This window comes from Nicotiana tomentosiformis, chromosome 2 (genome assembly GCF_000390325.3).
Source record: "Nicotiana tomentosiformis chromosome 2, ASM39032v3, whole genome shotgun sequence".
In the NCBI taxonomy this organism is placed as follows: domain Eukaryota; kingdom Viridiplantae; phylum Streptophyta; class Magnoliopsida; order Solanales; family Solanaceae; genus Nicotiana; species Nicotiana tomentosiformis.
Window position 1 is genome coordinate 14,809,817 of NC_090813.1, and position 17,597 is coordinate 14,827,413.

At 36.1% G+C, this 17,597-nt stretch overlaps 1 protein-coding gene across 1 annotated transcript; it reads right to left on the reverse strand.

Annotated features, from left to right (window-relative positions):
• Positions 1-1,836: 1,836 nt before the first annotated feature.
• Positions 1,837-10,456, reverse strand: LOC104094327 (coatomer subunit beta-1-like). The gene is made up of 6 exons (XM_009600246.4): positions 10,244-10,456; positions 6,871-8,934; positions 5,691-6,200; positions 5,198-5,283; positions 3,929-4,171; positions 1,837-2,111 (listed from the first exon to the last, which is right to left on the reverse strand). Exons 2-5 carry the CDS (start codon positions 8,914-8,916, stop codon positions 3,967-3,969), a joined length of 2,847 nt encoding a protein of 948 aa, XP_009598541.1. The 5' UTR covers positions 8,917-8,934; positions 10,244-10,456; the 3' UTR covers positions 1,837-2,111; positions 3,929-3,966.
• Positions 10,457-17,597: the final 7,141 nt, after the last annotated feature.

Below are 17,597 nucleotides of genomic sequence, written 5' to 3' on the forward strand. Positions count from 1 at the left end.
AGGATGGGGTTAATTGACACAAGAAGTAATCAAGGATACAAATTGCTAAGCCTTTAGAAGTGTAAGGGGCTCTAGTGCAATATTTGTAAAAACCCTCTACATTTATGCCTTGCCTTTAGTCCTCAATCTTGCATCTTCCAAAGCTAGGTTCACATAGTAAAATCGCTATATTGCACTTCACATTTTCACATTAAGCAAATGATGTTATATTGCACTTCACATTTTCATTTGTTTGGGGGGTGCAATGAGAGATGTGGAATTCTTTGCAGGTTTTGCTGTGCCAACTGGAAAGGGAAGAGAGCAAAGAAACACCTGGGAACTTAATATAGAGTTTGCAATTGTTGTACTTTAGTTGTAACTTGAATTAAGAACAAGATGTAAATATTTGGCAACTTTTTTGGGAAACGTAGGTCCAGATTTTTGCTGTAACACTTGTTTATGCCATAGATGAATGATTTCTAACATGAAAAAAAATAGGGACTTGTGGATATAAGGTTGTCAATGCATTTGGAATATGAATATGACATAGCTATGTACAAATAGGGTGAAATACATTTCGTATATATATAAAATTGTTGAATTACCTTATATAAGAGAAGTTTGAAGTTTAATGACAAAGGTGGTTAAAAAGTTATTTTACACCATGTGTTCGAATCTTAGGTGTGACATTTTTGCACTATTTTTTGAATTCTCCTATCAGAATTCCTGGTTCCATTGCTAGATTTTAAGGGCGTACAGCCATTGTGTTGCTAAAAGTGTGTTACTAGACCAAGTCTGAACATCTAGTAGCACTATGAACACCTTACCTGTAGTTGGAATTGAACTGATTTCTTACCCAAAAGGCCGAGAAAGGTATATCAACATTTCTGCTGGGAATTTGAGGATAGTGATAGTTTTTTTTTTCCTGGATGTAGTGTACTCTAACTCGTATATTAATTTTGTTTGTTTCCTTTTCTCCTTTCACTACTAAAGCATGTGTAGACATTTTCCTCCCAATCTTGTAGTGATCATCAGCCATTGACATGCCTTTTTTCTAACTGTGGTATCTTAGTCACCTGGTGTGTACCTCGATTAATTCCACAAGTACTTGTTATTTTTCACCAGCCATATTTCGGGTAACTCTATATCCCAAGGCTTGAACAAATAAGAAGAAATCACTTAGGGATCGTTTGGTTGGGAAACAAATTATCTCATAATTAATTATTCCGGATTTAGTTATCTCATTCTCCCATAGGGATAAAAAATACTACAATCCCGGAATAACTAATCCCGAGATTAGTTATACCACGATTTTATCCATAAGATAAACTCATCTCAAATTTAATTCCGGAATTAATTATCCATTAGCCCGGAATTAGTTATCCTGGGATTATTATCCCACCCTCCCATAAGGATAAAAATAACACTACAATCCAGGATTAGTTATACCGCTATTTTATCCTAACCAAACATGAGATAAACTCATCTCAAATTTAATCTCGAGATTAATTATCCCTTATCTCTCGTATCAAATGAGTCCTTAGTGTTTTTGGCCTCGCAAGGATTTGAGCTTGAAACCTCATATTGTTCTCAACCCACTTCATTGAATACTAGACCACACTCTTGGGTGCAAAAAGGAGAGAAGCAACATCAGCCATTGACATGCCTTAAGAGTAATGTAGTCGTACATGCTTTAAGGTTGTGTACATGCTCAATCAAGCCAATAAAGTAGGTAAATGGAATATTCAGTGAAATCGACCAATCTATTTCAGTTTTCATGTTCATATATGTCTATTGCCGAGGTACTTAAGCCGATAGAGTAGGTAAACAAGATAAAATAAAGAGATGGACAAAGAATGAACAAGATAAACAGAGCTTTGAATCAGTTCAACAGAGAAATTGAATGAACGTCAGAAGAAACTTCCGCTTCAAAACATGTCAAAAATAATGCAATATTTTCACATATTTCTCTACAAAAAATGTCCTCGCAGAAAATAAAATACTTGAATCTTTTATATCCGAACCTAAGAATAAGTGCAGTATTATCTCTACATGTTCTCTCAATAACCCCAGCACTCCACCAAGCTGCAAAATGGGGGATTTGGAGGAGCCTCAAATTCAAGTGTAACAATCTGCAATTTATGAGGAATTAATGAGGTTGTATCTAAAGAAGACATCATGATATAAAAGAGATGGAAACTGAAGCCTCGCAGGTAGTTGACACTTTGATTAAAAAAGGCTTAAAACCATAAGGGCTAGTCTGTTCATATATTAAAACAATCAAGGCATTAATTAATTAAACTTCGCTTTATAAGTATATCGTTTGGTTTCCGGCATACAACTCTTCAATGTTAATCTCTGATAACTAGTACCTGTATAACTTAAGTGAGAATCATTGTATTATTTTACACCAGGAAAAAATGGTGAAATGGGAATGTGTACTAGCATACGAGAATAAGATAATTCTTGGCTTTAATATCACAACAATCCTGTTCACCGCATAACAATCTAAGTATTGTTATTCACCATAAGATCCATGTAATATAATCTACATAAGTAGTCTGAACAAAACGATCCACAAGTTTCCATCACATCCAAGTATACATACAGACGAGTTTAGTTTAAACTAGTGATATCACTGTACCCACTAATCTTTTGTAACTACAGATATGAACATATAAATTGAAGCCAAACGTAGTGGCTGCACCCGCATATTCTGTTACAGAGCTACATCCACACACAAGTATCTGTAACCTAATCCATGGAACACCATAAGGAAACAGAGCAACTTTACCTTAAGAGTATCAGAATCCAAAAGGATTTTCCTATCTACACTAAGGAGTTGGGAAAGAACGGGGGAGGCAAAAAGTTTGCAGTATAGAGCTGCCATATTTCTAGATGATTAATACTGTTATACCCATGTTCAGATATAAACATATTCCAACGCTTTCCAAATTGGACTTCAGAAGACTTACAGAAGGGACCAAAGTTGAATTCTTAAAACTTTCTAATTTAGACACTCACCATATGATAGGTAAAAAGGATAGACAAAAAGCTAAACATCTTCTTTCTGCGACAAGGAAAGCACTTTTGGGGGCAGACAGTACTCTTTTGGATGGTTTAACGCGATTAGCAGACTACATCGTGCTCAATCAAATAATGGACACTGACTACGATTTGGATTGTCTCCCCGGCTCAATGGAAAGACAACCCCGTTCTACACTTCATCAAGACAAAAATCATGCCTTGTCTATTCCTCCAAATACCATTTGCCTTTCCCACAGACAACCAGCAAAGCGACGAATTCAACCGCAAATACTCTTTAGCTAGCACATGCTAAAAAGACAGAGCCCACTACCATCCCACCGGCCACCACCTAATAAGGGTTTCTGCAAAAATGACACTCATGCATAGGTATGTTAGCTGTCACTGCTAGTAGAACCATGATCTGCAGAATACACCACCACCCCGAAAAGAATTTAGACAAAAATGAACACACAGGTATTTTAGCTATCAATGCTTCCAAGTATATTGTTTTTTATTGATAAGGATCAAATCTTCCAAGTATTACCCTTTTAAAAGTGTTCTATACAACTCTCCCAGACCCCACTGGTGGGAATATACTGGGCTTGTTGTTGTCTATACGACTCTCACAGATATCATGCCCATTCGCTGGATATTTAACGGTAATGGGATGTTTTTACCTTTATATCAACTTTTTCAAACAACAGTTCGATATTTTCTTCTATAACAAATATAATAGACAATTCATTTCTACTTCAGTCTCTATGCCTTGCTGAAGCCATGCCATATAATAGGTACCCATAAAATTAGTTTCTGAACAAAAACTACATAAGAAAAGGCCACCTAATTTAACCATCACGGGAAAACATAAGGTAAAACCAAATAATGTAGTAAAATCTCTTTAAAGACGGGGAGTATAAGATACCGGCATATCCAGGTCATACTAAATTCCAGTTGACCTGATCAACTGCCTCCCTTCTGCTTGAGTGTTATCTTGTCCCCCAAGCTAAGCGCAATTCCTTGCGTTTTGCTCCTTATCCTAATATAACCACTCAGCTTACCATCTGCTTGTTTCTCAATGCTTACATTCACCAAAGCATCCTCACCAAACACACTCTTTGCATACAAGTTAGCAGCAAGGAACCCGCATTGCCCTTCCAATGCAGACCTGAAATTTTGCATGAAAGCACATCCAGAGATATAGTGTCAATAAAGCCATGCATCACAAGGACAAATGACATTACTCAATATAACCAGATAAGTAACAGAAAAAAATGAACCCGAAGGCATTCTGGAGTTTGAAGCCATTAATTTAAAAAATTCATTTTAAGCAGTTAAATTACATCCAACAGTGAAAGAAAACAATGGTACAAAGAAGAAATTAAACTCCAGTTCCAGTAACAACAAACTACCTATTTCCCCTAGATACATAACTAGTATGATCCAACCTGGTCAAGTTTACCAATTTTCCCTTGATAAAGTAACATGTGTTATCCAACTCAACATTCTTTCACAATTTCTGAATATACCAATACCAAACTTTTCTGGATGCGCAATGTAAAACCTGTAATTGGAATAGACAAATCCCCCCCCCCCGATACACTGTTCTTACGACTTCTGACACAACCTATCATTTGGAAAGCTCCGAGATCTTAACAGTAGCCGTTTTAGCAACTATGAAACCAATGGCCCTAATATCCTAAAGGAGGCGAAGAAGAGTACTCCTAAACAAATCTAATCCCAGCCATACGCAAACACCATGATAGACATGAAGAGTCATTCAAGTACTTCCACATTTGCACACAAGTAGACTTAAAAAGAAAATGAAACCCAGACACTTGTTTTTATGTGTACACATTCTTTGTATCCGTAATGGAAAATAATAAACACTAAGTTAAACACAACTCGTTTCTCATCAATAATGAAGTTCTAAGTTTATACGGCAGAATAATCCTGGGGCTGCAGGTCTTGTTACGACAGATAATACCTTACTTTTTTTTTACTAATAGTCTCCAAAATTCTTCCAAAACAAGTTCTCTGTATCACAACTTTGGACTATGAAAAATAGGAAATGCAATAATCTAGAATTAGATGGTATGGGTATCAATCATGACAAAATCAAAAATTAGAAAACACAGACATAGAAACCAAGCAACAACCGTCCATATTTAGAGGAGGCAAGCGGATAACTTACAGTGCAGTAAGGCATTTCATGTTGGTTGATTTGATTATATGGTCAAGAAATTCTTTTTCCTCTTGAATGACAGTGTTGACAGCAACCTGCAATGCAGAAAGTTAGTGGCTCATTCTCAAGTGCATATAAATATTATTCGTGTGGACATTGCTCCACAACTTTGATGGTAAGACAAACAAGAGATTACTTCAAAGTTTAGAAACTAAACAGTGCATTGATTAATCAATAAACTCCATAAATGGATCAACATTTACAAAATTAGCTTGAGAACTAGATCACTTTCAAGCCATTAATAATCTACAGAAGTTATAGTAAACCCACGCATAACCTAAATTTTGATCCCACATAAACCAAACCATAAGATTGTAAATCATCGAAAACAACAAAGAACGACTATACCAAATATTAATTTTCATTTCTCCAACAAAAAATGAGTAGAATACCAGGAAAGAACTATTCACTGATGGTAAAATAGCAAGGAACAGCATCTTACCTTGTTTTCCCACTCAAATTCTGCCCACATGGCTCTAAAAGCAGCATCACTGCAGACTGCAGGAGAGATGTAATCCATGATGTCAATATGGATATCGTTTAGCACAACCACTGTCCGCTCAAGCACATTAGAACTCTCATAAACAATGTTCCCAAAAATGACGCCAGTCTCAGTTGAAGACACCTTGATGTTTGCTTTTATCTGTTTGCTTGACTCAGGAGAAAGAGTATAATTCTGTGGACGCTCAACAAGTTTGAGATCACCCATTGTTGCCAATTCCAAACATAAATTCTGGAGGGTCTCTTTAGTTCTATTAATAACTGTCACATCCAGGACAATATCATAATGATGAACTGTCACGTATGCTTCAGCATAAACAGGATCACTAAATCCAGTGAGTTGCAGAACCCGATTTAGTCTATTAGCATCATTCTCATCCTTGACAAATTCTCCAGTGGCACGTTTCAAATCATCGTGGACTGCATCTTCCAACTCCAGCTGGCTCATGCCCTGGCAAACAGAAATGTATTTAGGACATGGAGGAACAAATTTCAATGCAACTGCATTGAAATTTGAAGCACCAAAAAGCCAAACACCACCTATAACTAGACGAGCTCTGGCATTATGTAGAAACTACTCAAGAAACATATATTAAAGAAAGAAAAAGAAACAATTCAAATGCTAACATTTGAGCTGTTGGTAAAAAAAAAAAGAGCTATTTTAGTTTTGAGTGATCTGCACTCTAAAATTGAAGTCGCAGCTGGTATTCATATTCAATTAAACTTTTGAGACTTGATGCTTAAAGAAACTTATGCAATATGATATGCATGACTTTCTTAATGTGATTGAAACAGTAGTTCAAAAAACAAAAGGTAATATTTGAAAGCGCTGGAAATAAGCTAAGTCTGTTTTTGGATGGTGAAAATAGCATTTAAAGCACTTTCTTTGAAGGTTGTGACAGGAAGGTGGAAAGGTGAGATAAAATAGCAAAGAAACCTACATCCATGCAAGGCCTACACAGCATAACGAATACACCGTAGGGATTACAGATAAAACCCTCATAATACGATTTAGTGGTCTTAAGATAGTTCTCACAAATATATTAACTGAAGTATGAGAAAAGAGCTACAGGAACCTCCTTGTTAATCAAACAGATAATGTTCAAATAGAAGATTCTTACCCTCCTACTCTTCAAATGGTAGAAATCAATGAGGTCATCTGGCTGAGAGTGAGAAATTTGAGCCTTTGCTTTTATCTCTTCTGTCTCTCGCAGCTGCTTATCAGACAGCATTGTAACAAAACTCTCGTGGCAAGAGTTCAACCAGATCTTTCTGACCTCATTCCCAGTGTTACAGAGCAATCTTATGCACAGAATTATCCTATCATAGGAATCGTTATCAATTGGGTGTGGAAGAACTGAAGACTGCCCTAGCTGTATCATTGAGACCATGATCAGTATTGCATTAGTTGTTGCTTTGTTCACTTCAACTTTTGATGGCTGAACTTCTTCCAATCTCAAAATGAGCTTAGTCAGGGTGCAAGCAACAACTGCCCCAAGGAAGAAATCACCAGTCAGCAGAAGGGATCTCAGATTTCCAGTGGACAAAGATCCTTGAACTACTGTCGCAGGTGAAAAAACAGTTTCAGAGGCAGCACTTTGAGTAGCATATGTCCCATCAGCAAGGACAGCAGGTCTTCTAGATGAAACAGTAGTGGAGTTTATTTGCTGAGACTTTTTCGAAGAATCATTAGCTTCGCCTTCCTCAGAAATTGAATAAAATGGTAGGTCACCAAGGCACTGCTTGATAGTTGCAATGCCACTCTCAACTTCAGAAAGAGATAGACAATACTCTCCAATGATCCAAAGGGCACATGAACAAACACGTGCAGCTCGAATTTGGTAGAAAGTATCCAGTAGCCTTGTCACAATGGAAACCCTTAATTTTGGGTTTGTTTCAATAATCTCACGGACAAAAACAACCACATCAATTGCAGAAGCAACATTGTTATCACCCAAGAAATCCATCAACAGATGGACAACTGTACTTGCGACTTCCGGAAACTTTACAGCACACGAATGAATGGCTTGGATAAGCATTTGACGGTACTCACCATTCTTCTCAAGTTCACCACTCTGGGTTTTCATAACTTCTTTCTTCAAAGTGAGAACAACCTCATTGATATTACGGGGGGTGATCAACTCAAGAACAATGTCAAGTGTTTTTCTCCTGATGTCAAGGTTCGGACTTGAAAGCGCTCTGAGGACATCCATAATCATATCAACCATGATCTCCCTATGAGAAGATTTCAATTCATTCAGTCTATCAAGCACAATAAGCTTCACATTGTTGTCACTCTGAGATTGTAGAAGTTGACAATAGGTATTAGCTGCAGCTCTTATAGCAGTTGGGGCAGAAGACAAAGAAACAAGAGTCCCAGCACATTCATAGACAACAGCAGCAGAAGGGACAATAAGTAGTGATATAATTATCTTGATGTACTTCCCTTTCTCCCCTTTGTTTGTCCTGCAAACTTTTCGGACCAAATCCAAGACAACCATCTGGAGTAACTCACCCCAATCAGATACTCTATCAACATGGGTCAAGAGATAATTGACAGCACGTTCCTGAGCACATTGGAAAAGCATCAGAAATGCGTTCCTTTTTGCTGATGGATCCTGCTCCGTGGTAAGGACGTTCTCAATCTTCTCTGGTGCATCTGCCACGAGCTGCTCACCCTGTGGAAGCTTGTAAACAGCCATGACAGCAAGAATTGCATTTCTCCTCACGTACGGATGCCGGTGCTCCAAGTTGCTCATAATAGATGGAATCAAAGGTTCAATTATATCAACCTCATTCAGCCGACAAAGGAATCTCAAAGTAACTCCACGAATGTACTCATTTGGATGCTGCAAGTTATTCCTCAGGTTCTGACAAATTAGGACCATTTCAGGCAGCACACTTCCCTTAGAATCGGTCTTCTCAATAGTCTCCAGATACAGAACCAGCAGCTTTTGAATCGTGTGATCCTCAGAGGGCAAGACATATCTAATAATAGTAATAAACAGCTGGGGTAGTGTTTCGCCATTCAACAAAAGCATGACGGCCTTCTTCATGGCATCAACCTTGGCGGGAACATCATTCCCTTCGAGGGCTTCCTTGATCTCATTGGCAAGAGCTGGTGTGCCCTTATCAAAGTGTATCAGCAAAGAACAGGACTTCTCCATTTTATTATAGTTGCTTACCTGAAACTTAAAGTTTCCCATAAGCTTCAAGATAACATATTATAACTCTGAGTCTTTGACAAGAGAGAATAAAGTTGCAAAGGTCAGAAAAGAGTCCAACTTTTGTTTAGTCGAAGCATTTAAATTACTCTAAGGCAGTTCTATATAAGGAACTACTCAACAATGATTCTTTGATTATAAAAGAATAAAGCCATTCAGAAAAGGGATTGAAACCACAAAGCTATCCAAAAGACAGGAAAAAACGCATTATTGAAAATGCAAAAAAAAAAAATAATAATAATAATAATAAATTACCCAGGGGTGTGGCCCAGTGGGGGGAGAACAATGAGGTCTCAGGTTCAAATCTCAACGGAGGCAAAAAATATACTACCTAAGCCTTGGTGGACAGAGTTACACGGTCCCTGTGCTAGTGGGAGGTAGCAGGCACCCGGTGGACTACTCGAGGTGCAAGGAAGCTGGCTCAGAAACCACCGTCATTAAAAATTAAACTTTTAACAAAGTTTGTTAGATTCATAATAAATGTTACCAGCAGAACGAGGGAGGTACAGCGGTATTAGATCACCACAGCCTAGTACCAGATTAAACTCTTCCACAAGTCACATAAATACTCAAATCACACTGCAGGGACGGAAACGCATGGAAAATGTGATCAACCAATCAATCAATCAACAATTCCCAATTCCAAATTAGATGGAGTAACGCTATTTGAATCGGGCAAACAGCGAGTTCTATGCATCGGCATCAAGCTAAATGATACAAGTGAACCATCCATCACTTATAATCAACTTGACTTGCGAATTAATCCAAAAATTAATCAAAATCATTAATGCTCAGCTCAGATAGGCGGATCTAACAGTGGCGGACGCATGTGATGGCAAGTGGGTTCAACTGAACCCGCTTCATCAAAAATAATACTGTGTATATGTATAAATTAGGATTAAAGTTGCGTAAATTTTGTATAAATATTTTATTTGAACCCACTTGACAACTACTATTTTAGGACTAAAGTTATGTATTTGAACCCGCTTGCACAAAATTTTGGATCCGCCACTGACATCTAACCCTTCCCAAAAAGTTTGGTTCTGAGCCCTCTGCTTTTAACTTGGATCATGTATACATTTTCAATAAAAACACATATATAAAATGTGCAAATATGATACTAGTATACTACTTCTGAATCTAGTGACTCTGAATCGTAAACCAAATAGTGCGGTTCGGCAGCATAATTCAACAAGACAAATAGCCCTAACAATCAAATTCCGTAAAATAAAACAGATAACAGATCTAGGATCAGAAAAAAATGACTTACCGGATAGAAATGCAGAAATGGTTGAATCGAAGTGAATCTTCAGAAGAGAATTCGGTAATGAGGAATTTGTGGGTTTTGAGGGTAAGGTGAGAGAAGGGGAGTCGGGAGAAATGGTGATCGGAAGGTGGGTGGTTTTAAGGAGGGAGAAAATTGGTGTCTTTTCTCAGATCTGAGAGATCGCAGAGTGAGTCTGGTATTTTGTATGCTGTAACGAGTCTGGAGCAAAGCTTAAAAACTAAGAAAAAAATAAAATAAAAAATATTTAGCAAATTAAAAACAAGAAAAAGAGGAGAAATATTACTCCTATTACGTAATTTAATTAGCCTCACATAAAATACAAAAATATGTATCACTTCTCATTATCGTTTTTCTGCATAATTTACACTTTTGAAATATAGAGTCTCGTAGGCGGATCTAGGATTTAAAGTTTGTGGGTTTCTATAGCGACCTTAAATAAATATACAATAAATAACTTGATTCACAATCAAATATTTATATATATTTAGTAGATTTTTTAATATATATACAAACAGAGACGTATCCAAGTAGAGGGACAATATTATATTTTTTCAAAACTACTTAAATATATGTGGGTGAACACATGCTCAAAAACTCTTATGATGTAAATATTTTTGGGTGCACTACATGTGAAATTGGCAGTTCAAATCCCACTATGAATGGTCTTGTTTTCGGCACGAAGTATAGATATATATGTGAAAATTATTAAAATTTTAAAAAGAGTATAATTTTGAACCTAGAATTTTAAAAGTGTAGTGGGTTCATGGTAAGAGACTAAACTTAAACCCTCACGACCCCAAATTCCCTCTGTAGGAGGTCATGATGGCACCTAGTCTCTAAGACTAGGTAAGCCTATCAATGCAGAATGATCATAAATATCTAAAATAAATAAACTGCAATTCAAATAATTACAACTCCCAAAACCCGATAGAAATAAGTCACAAGCCTTTAAGAATTTATCATCAATGTCTCTATATAACAAAGTCTAAGAAAATAAGGAAGCAACATAACAAGAATAGAATAGAACTCTGGAGTCTGCGGACGCTGACAGATATACCTCAAAGTCTCTGTACACAGGTACTAACTGATGTCTAGGCTAGTAAGAAGTACCTGAATCTGCACAAAAAGATGTGCAGAAGCGTAGTATAAGTACACCACAGCGGTACCCAGTAAGTGCCAAGCATAACCTCGGTAGAGTAGTGACGAGGTCAGGTGAGGCCCTACTGAAAAATAATAATAAATGACATGGTAAAATATTTCACAATATAATAAAATAAAATGACAATGGAAATGAATCAAGTAGTAGGTCACCATTTAATTACACAAATAATGGGAAATAATACCTCGTAGAACAAAATAAAATTTCTTTTCAACTTTAAGAAAAATCACAACAAAATCAAAGGCAACTACGGTCATAAATCAACATCAACAAGGGCACTCCCGAGGTACCGCCTCGTAGTCCCAAATCATAAATAAATTCACAATATCTCTCATTTGCTTATCTCACCGCGGGAGCCTTCACAATTTATTTTAAAGAAAATATTTTTTTCCGAAATAGCATCCCACGTTTTAGCCATCCTTATCACACCGCATGACTTCTAGTAGTTCCCCCTACTAGCCACGCATATCAAGTCACCCTTATCTCACCGCATGCGTTTCAATACCCAGACCTTATACTACCGCATGCGTATCAATATCACAATATATCACAATTTGTACCTCAAGTGCTCAAATAATTTAACTTGCAAAAATAATTCAACAACAATATTTTCCACAATAAAGAGCTCACAGCTTCATCACAATGAGTATGGAAATCTTACAAAAATATTCAGGAATAAATAATTCAGCAAAATAATATTTCAAAATCTCTAATACGCTACTTCAATACCAAATTTAAAATGTCAAATACTTCATATTAATAATATTTATTTTAAAGAAAATTAACTTTCAAATAATGCACAGAATAAAAGAAACCAAGTTCCAACTAAACAGGTAAAATAATTAGCAGAAAAAGGCAAAACAAATTTAAAGTATATAAATCAAATCAATGATGGAAAATATAACAAGATTTAATAATTTAATTAATATGCAACAGTGATCTACACAATTTAAAAACATAATCATTCACATTTAACCCGTGTACACACTTGTCACCTCGTGTATACGACTTTCATCACATTACAATTAATACAATTCCTAGGGAAAATTTCCCCCACACAAGGTTAGACAAGTCACTTACCTCGACTTGCTCCAATTTAATCAAGTAATATGCCTTTTCCTCAATTTTCCGACTCTGATCGACTCGAATCTAGTCATAATTAATTCGATACAGTCAACAAAAATTAAAGGAATCAATTTCAGAAAAAAATACTATATTTTTCAATAAAATCTGAAATTAACTCAAAATTTGCCCATGGAGCCCACGTCTCAGAATACGGCTAAACTTACAAAATTCGACATCTCATTCAATTACGAGTCCAACAATACCCGTTTCACTCAAATCCGACTCTGAATCGACACCGAAATCTCAAAAATTTGTTTCTATGAGATTTCTAAAAAAATTTCAAATTTCAATCTCAAAATATTAATTAAATGGTAAAAACAATGATATATTTGTGTATATAGACCAAATCCAAGTTAGAATCACTTACCCCATGTCATGACCCCAAATTCCCTCCGTAGGATGTCGTGATGGCACATAGTCTCTAAGACTAGGTAAGCCTATCAATGCAGAATAATAATAAATATCTGAAATAAATAAACTACAATTCAAACAATTTCAACTCCCAAAACCCGTTAGAAATAAGTTACAAGCTTCTAAAAATTTATTCTCAACGTCTCTATATATCAAGGTCTAAATAAAATATAAGGAAGCAACAAAAAATGATAGAAGGGGACTCCGCAGTCTGCGGACGCTGGCAGATATACCTCAAAATCTCCGTGCGCAGGTAACTCATTGACGTCTAGGCTGGTAAAAATGTACTTGAATCTGCACAAAAAGATGTGCAGAAGCGTAGTATGAGTACACCACAGCGGTACCTATTAAGTGCCAAGCCTAACCTCGGTAAAGTAGTGATGAGGTCAGGTGAAGCCCTATTGGAATATAATAATAGCATGGTAAAATATTTATCAATGTAGTAAAATAGAATGACATCGGAAATGAATCAAATATTATGTCACATTTAATGACACCAAATAATTACAAATAATATCTCGTGTAATCAAAACAGAATTTTCTTCAACTTTATGAAAATCACAACAATTAATCGAAAGCAACTATGGCCATAAATCAATATCAACAAGGGCACTACCGAGGTACCGCCTCGTAGTCCCAAGTTATAAATAATTTCACAATATCTCATTTCCTTATATAACCGCGGGAGCCTTCATAATTTATTTTTAAAAAAAATATTTTTTCCCGAAATAGCATCCCGCGTTTTAGCCACCCTTATCACACCGCATGACTTCTAGTAGTCACCCCTACTAGTCACGCATATCAATCCACCCTTATCTCACCGCATGCGTTTCAACACCCAGACCTTATACCACCGCATGCGTATCAATATCACACTATATCACAATTTGCACCTCAAGTGCTCAAATAATTTAACTTGCTAAAATAATTCAACAACAATATTTTTCACAATAAATAGCTCACAGCTCATGCCAAAATAAATCATCAATAATAGTTTGCCACAATAAAGAGCTCACGGCTCATATCAAAATAATTCATCAATAATATTTTTCCACAATAAAGAGCTCACGGCTCATGTCAAAATAATTCAACAATAATATTTTTTCACAATAAAGAGCTCACAGCTCATGTCAAAATAATTCAACAATAATATTCTTCCACAATAAAGAGCTCACGGCTCCCTCACAATGAGTATAAAAATATTCAGGAGTAAATAATTTAGGAAAATAATATTTCAAAATCTTTACTACGTTGCTTCAATATCAAATTTAAAAATGTCAAATATTTCATATTAATAATATTTAATTTAAAAAAAATCAACCTTCAAAGAATAAAAGAAATCAAGTTTCAACTAAAGAGGTAAAACAATTAGTAAGAAAAGATCAAACAAATTTGAATTATATATCTCAGATCAATGATGAATAATATAACAAGATAAAATAATTTAATAAATGCGCAACAGTGATCTACACAATTTAAAAATATAATCTTTCGCAATTTAGCCCGTGTACACACTCATCACCTCGTGCACACGATTTTTAACATATTTCAATAAACACATCAATACCAATCCTAGGAAAAATTTCCCCCACACAAGGTTAGACAAGTCACTTACCTCGACTTGCTCCAATTTAACCAAGTATTATGTTTTTTCCTCGATTTTCCGACTCCGATCGACTCGTATTTAGTCATAATTAATTCGATACAGTCAACAAAAATTATAGTAATCAATTTCATAAGAAAATATTACATTTTCATTAAAATCCGAAATTAGCTCAAAATTTGCCCTTAGGGGCCACATCTCGGAATCCGACTAAACTTACAAAATCCGACATCCCATTCAATTACGAGTCCAACCATACCAATTTCACTCAAATTCGATAACAACTCGACCTCCAAATCTTAAATTTTCTGTTTTGGAAGATTTTGTAAAAATCTTGATTTTTCTTCCATAAATTCACGGATTCATGATGTAAATGAGTATGGAATCATGAAATATAATCAATATAGGATAAGGAACACTTACCCCAATATTTTTTCGGGAAATCTCCCAAAAATCGCCCAAGAACCGTGCTCCAAAAATCCAAAACGAAATGAATGAAATGACCATTTTTGGTCTTAAGTTTCTCCAAATCCGTCACTAAAAGTCAATTTTTCGTCACTAAAAATCCATTTTCATCACTAAAGGTCCACCAGAAACTGCTCTACCAACCTTCCTTCAATTGATCATAACTTCATGTACAAATGTCCAAATGATAAATGGTTTAACTTTCTGGAAACTATAATCTAACGAATACAACTTTCATGTTTTGAAAATGTTCTGATTCCTTATGAATTGCGAGATATAAGCTTCCAAATTCGGCTCCACGCATCAGAAATTTCTGGCGAAACTGCTCTACCAGCCTTCATTCAATCCATCACAACTTTCTGTACAAATGTCCAAATAATGATGGTTTAACTTTATGGAAACTATAATCAAACGACTACAACTTTCATATTTTGAAAATGTTCTGATTCCTTATGAATTGCGAGATATAAGCTTCCAAAGTTGGCTCCACGCACGAAATTTCTACAACAGAAATTTTCAGCACTCTTTGTCCGAAATTCACTCTGTTTACCTTCCGAAATCCACCCGAGACCCTCGGGATCTTAACCAATTATTCCAACATGTCCCAAAATATCATACGAACTTAGTCGAGGCTTCAAACTACATCAAACAATATCAAAACGACGAATCGCAGCTCAAATCAAAATCAATGAACTTTGAACTTTCAAATTCTATATTTTGTGTCGAATCACATTAAATCAATTCGGAATGACTTTAAATTTTGCACACAAGTCATAAATGACATAACTGAGCTATAAAAAATTTCAGAATCAGATTTCGACCCCGATATCAAAAAGTCAACACCTCGGTCAAACTTTCCAAAAATTAACTTTCGGCATTTCAAGCCTAATTCCACTACGGACTTCCAAATAATATTCCGATCACGCTCCTAAGTCTAAAATCACCATACAGAGCTGTTGGAATCATCAAAATTCTATTCCGGGGTCGTTTGCACATAATTTGATATCCGATCACTATTTGAACTTAAACTTTTAATTTTTCATCAAAATTCCATATCTCGGACTAGGGACCTCGAAATTTGATTCCGGGCATACGTCTAAGTCCCAAATCACGATACAGACCTACCAAAACTATCAAAATACTGATCCAAGTCTGTTTGCTCAAAATGTTGACCAAAGTCAACTTAGTTGAGTTTTAAAGCTCTAATTCACATTTTAATTCATTTTTCACCTGAAAACTTTTAGAAATTTTTTTACGGACTGCACACGCAAGTCGAGTAATGGTAAATAGTGCTTAGATCACATAATTAATCATTAAATTTAAAGATAATATTTTGGGTCATCACACCCTAATGTCTTTCCTTGAAAATCTATCAAAAATCGCCTCTACTCAAGCTCTAGTTTGTTAAAAATGGCGAATGGGACGAATATCCTCTTTTATAAATCTGCCTAGGCAGCCTTCAGAACTGGGCCTCAATCGTGGCTTTGATCATGACTCTCGAGCCTAGGCCTCAATCGTGACTTCGATCACAGGCTCGAGCCTGACCTCAATCATGGCCTCGATTATGACATCAAGCCTGGTCTTTCGATCATGGCCTCGAGGTTGTGCCTTCGATCATGGCATCGATCCTGAGCCTCATCTCTGGCTTCGACCCTGGCAATCGACCCTGGGCTCGATCACAACCCAGAATATCCAGCAGAAGAGGAAAATTGCAGCAACTTTTTAAGTCCAATATTTTGATCTGTTAACCATCCGAAACTCACCCGAGGCCCTCGGGATCTCAACCAAATATACGAGCAAGTCCTAAAACATCATACGAACTTATTTGAAACCTCAAATCACATAAAATGACTCTAAAATCGCGAATCATGCTCCAATTCAAGCTTAATGAAACATAGAATTTCCAACTTCTACATTCGATGTCGAAACCTATAAATCAAGTCCGATTGACCTCAAATTTTGCACACAAGTCATAAATGACATAACAAAGCTATGAAAATTTTTGGAATTGGATTCCGACCCCGATATAAAAAATTCAACTCCCCGGTCAAACTTCCAAACTTAAATTCCTATTTTAGCCATTTCAAGCCAAAATTCACTACGGACTTCCAAATAAAATTTCGATCACGCTCCTAAGTCCAAAATCACCATACAGAGCTGTTGGAATCATTAGAATTCTATTGCGGGATCGTTTGCATATAATTCGACATTCGATCACTATTTGAACTTAAACTTTTAATTTTTCATCAAAATTCCATATCTCGGACTAGAGACCTCGAAATTTGATTCCGGGCATACGCCCATGTCCCAAATCACAATACGGACCTACTGAAACTGTCAAAACACTGATCCGAGTCTGTTGCTCAAAATATTGACCAAAGTCAACTCAGTTGAGTTTTAAAACTCTAATTCACATTTTAATCCATTTTTCACGTAAAAACTTTCCGAACATTTTTACGGACTGTGCACGCAAGTCGAGTAATGATAAATAGTACTTTTCGGGGTCTTAGAACACAGAATTAATTATTAACTCTAAAGATGACATTTTGGGTCATCACAAAATTCTAGATCCA

What these genes read in the sequence shown, in the direction of transcription:
- LOC104094327 (XM_009600246.4), bottom strand. Translation starts at nt 8,916, where the DNA reads ATGGAGAAGTCCTGTTCTTTGCTGATACACTTTGATAAGGGCACACCA. An exon ending in ACCATTTGAAGAGTAGGAGG is followed by an intron (nt 6,201 to 6,870) that starts GTAAGAATCTTC and finishes TCTGTTTGCCAG; the next exon opens with GGCATGAGCCAGCTGGAGTT. An exon ending in AATTTGAGTGGGAAAACAAG is followed by an intron (nt 5,284 to 5,690) that starts GTAAGATGCTGT and finishes TCTGCATTGCAG; the next exon opens with GTTGCTGTCAACACTGTCAT.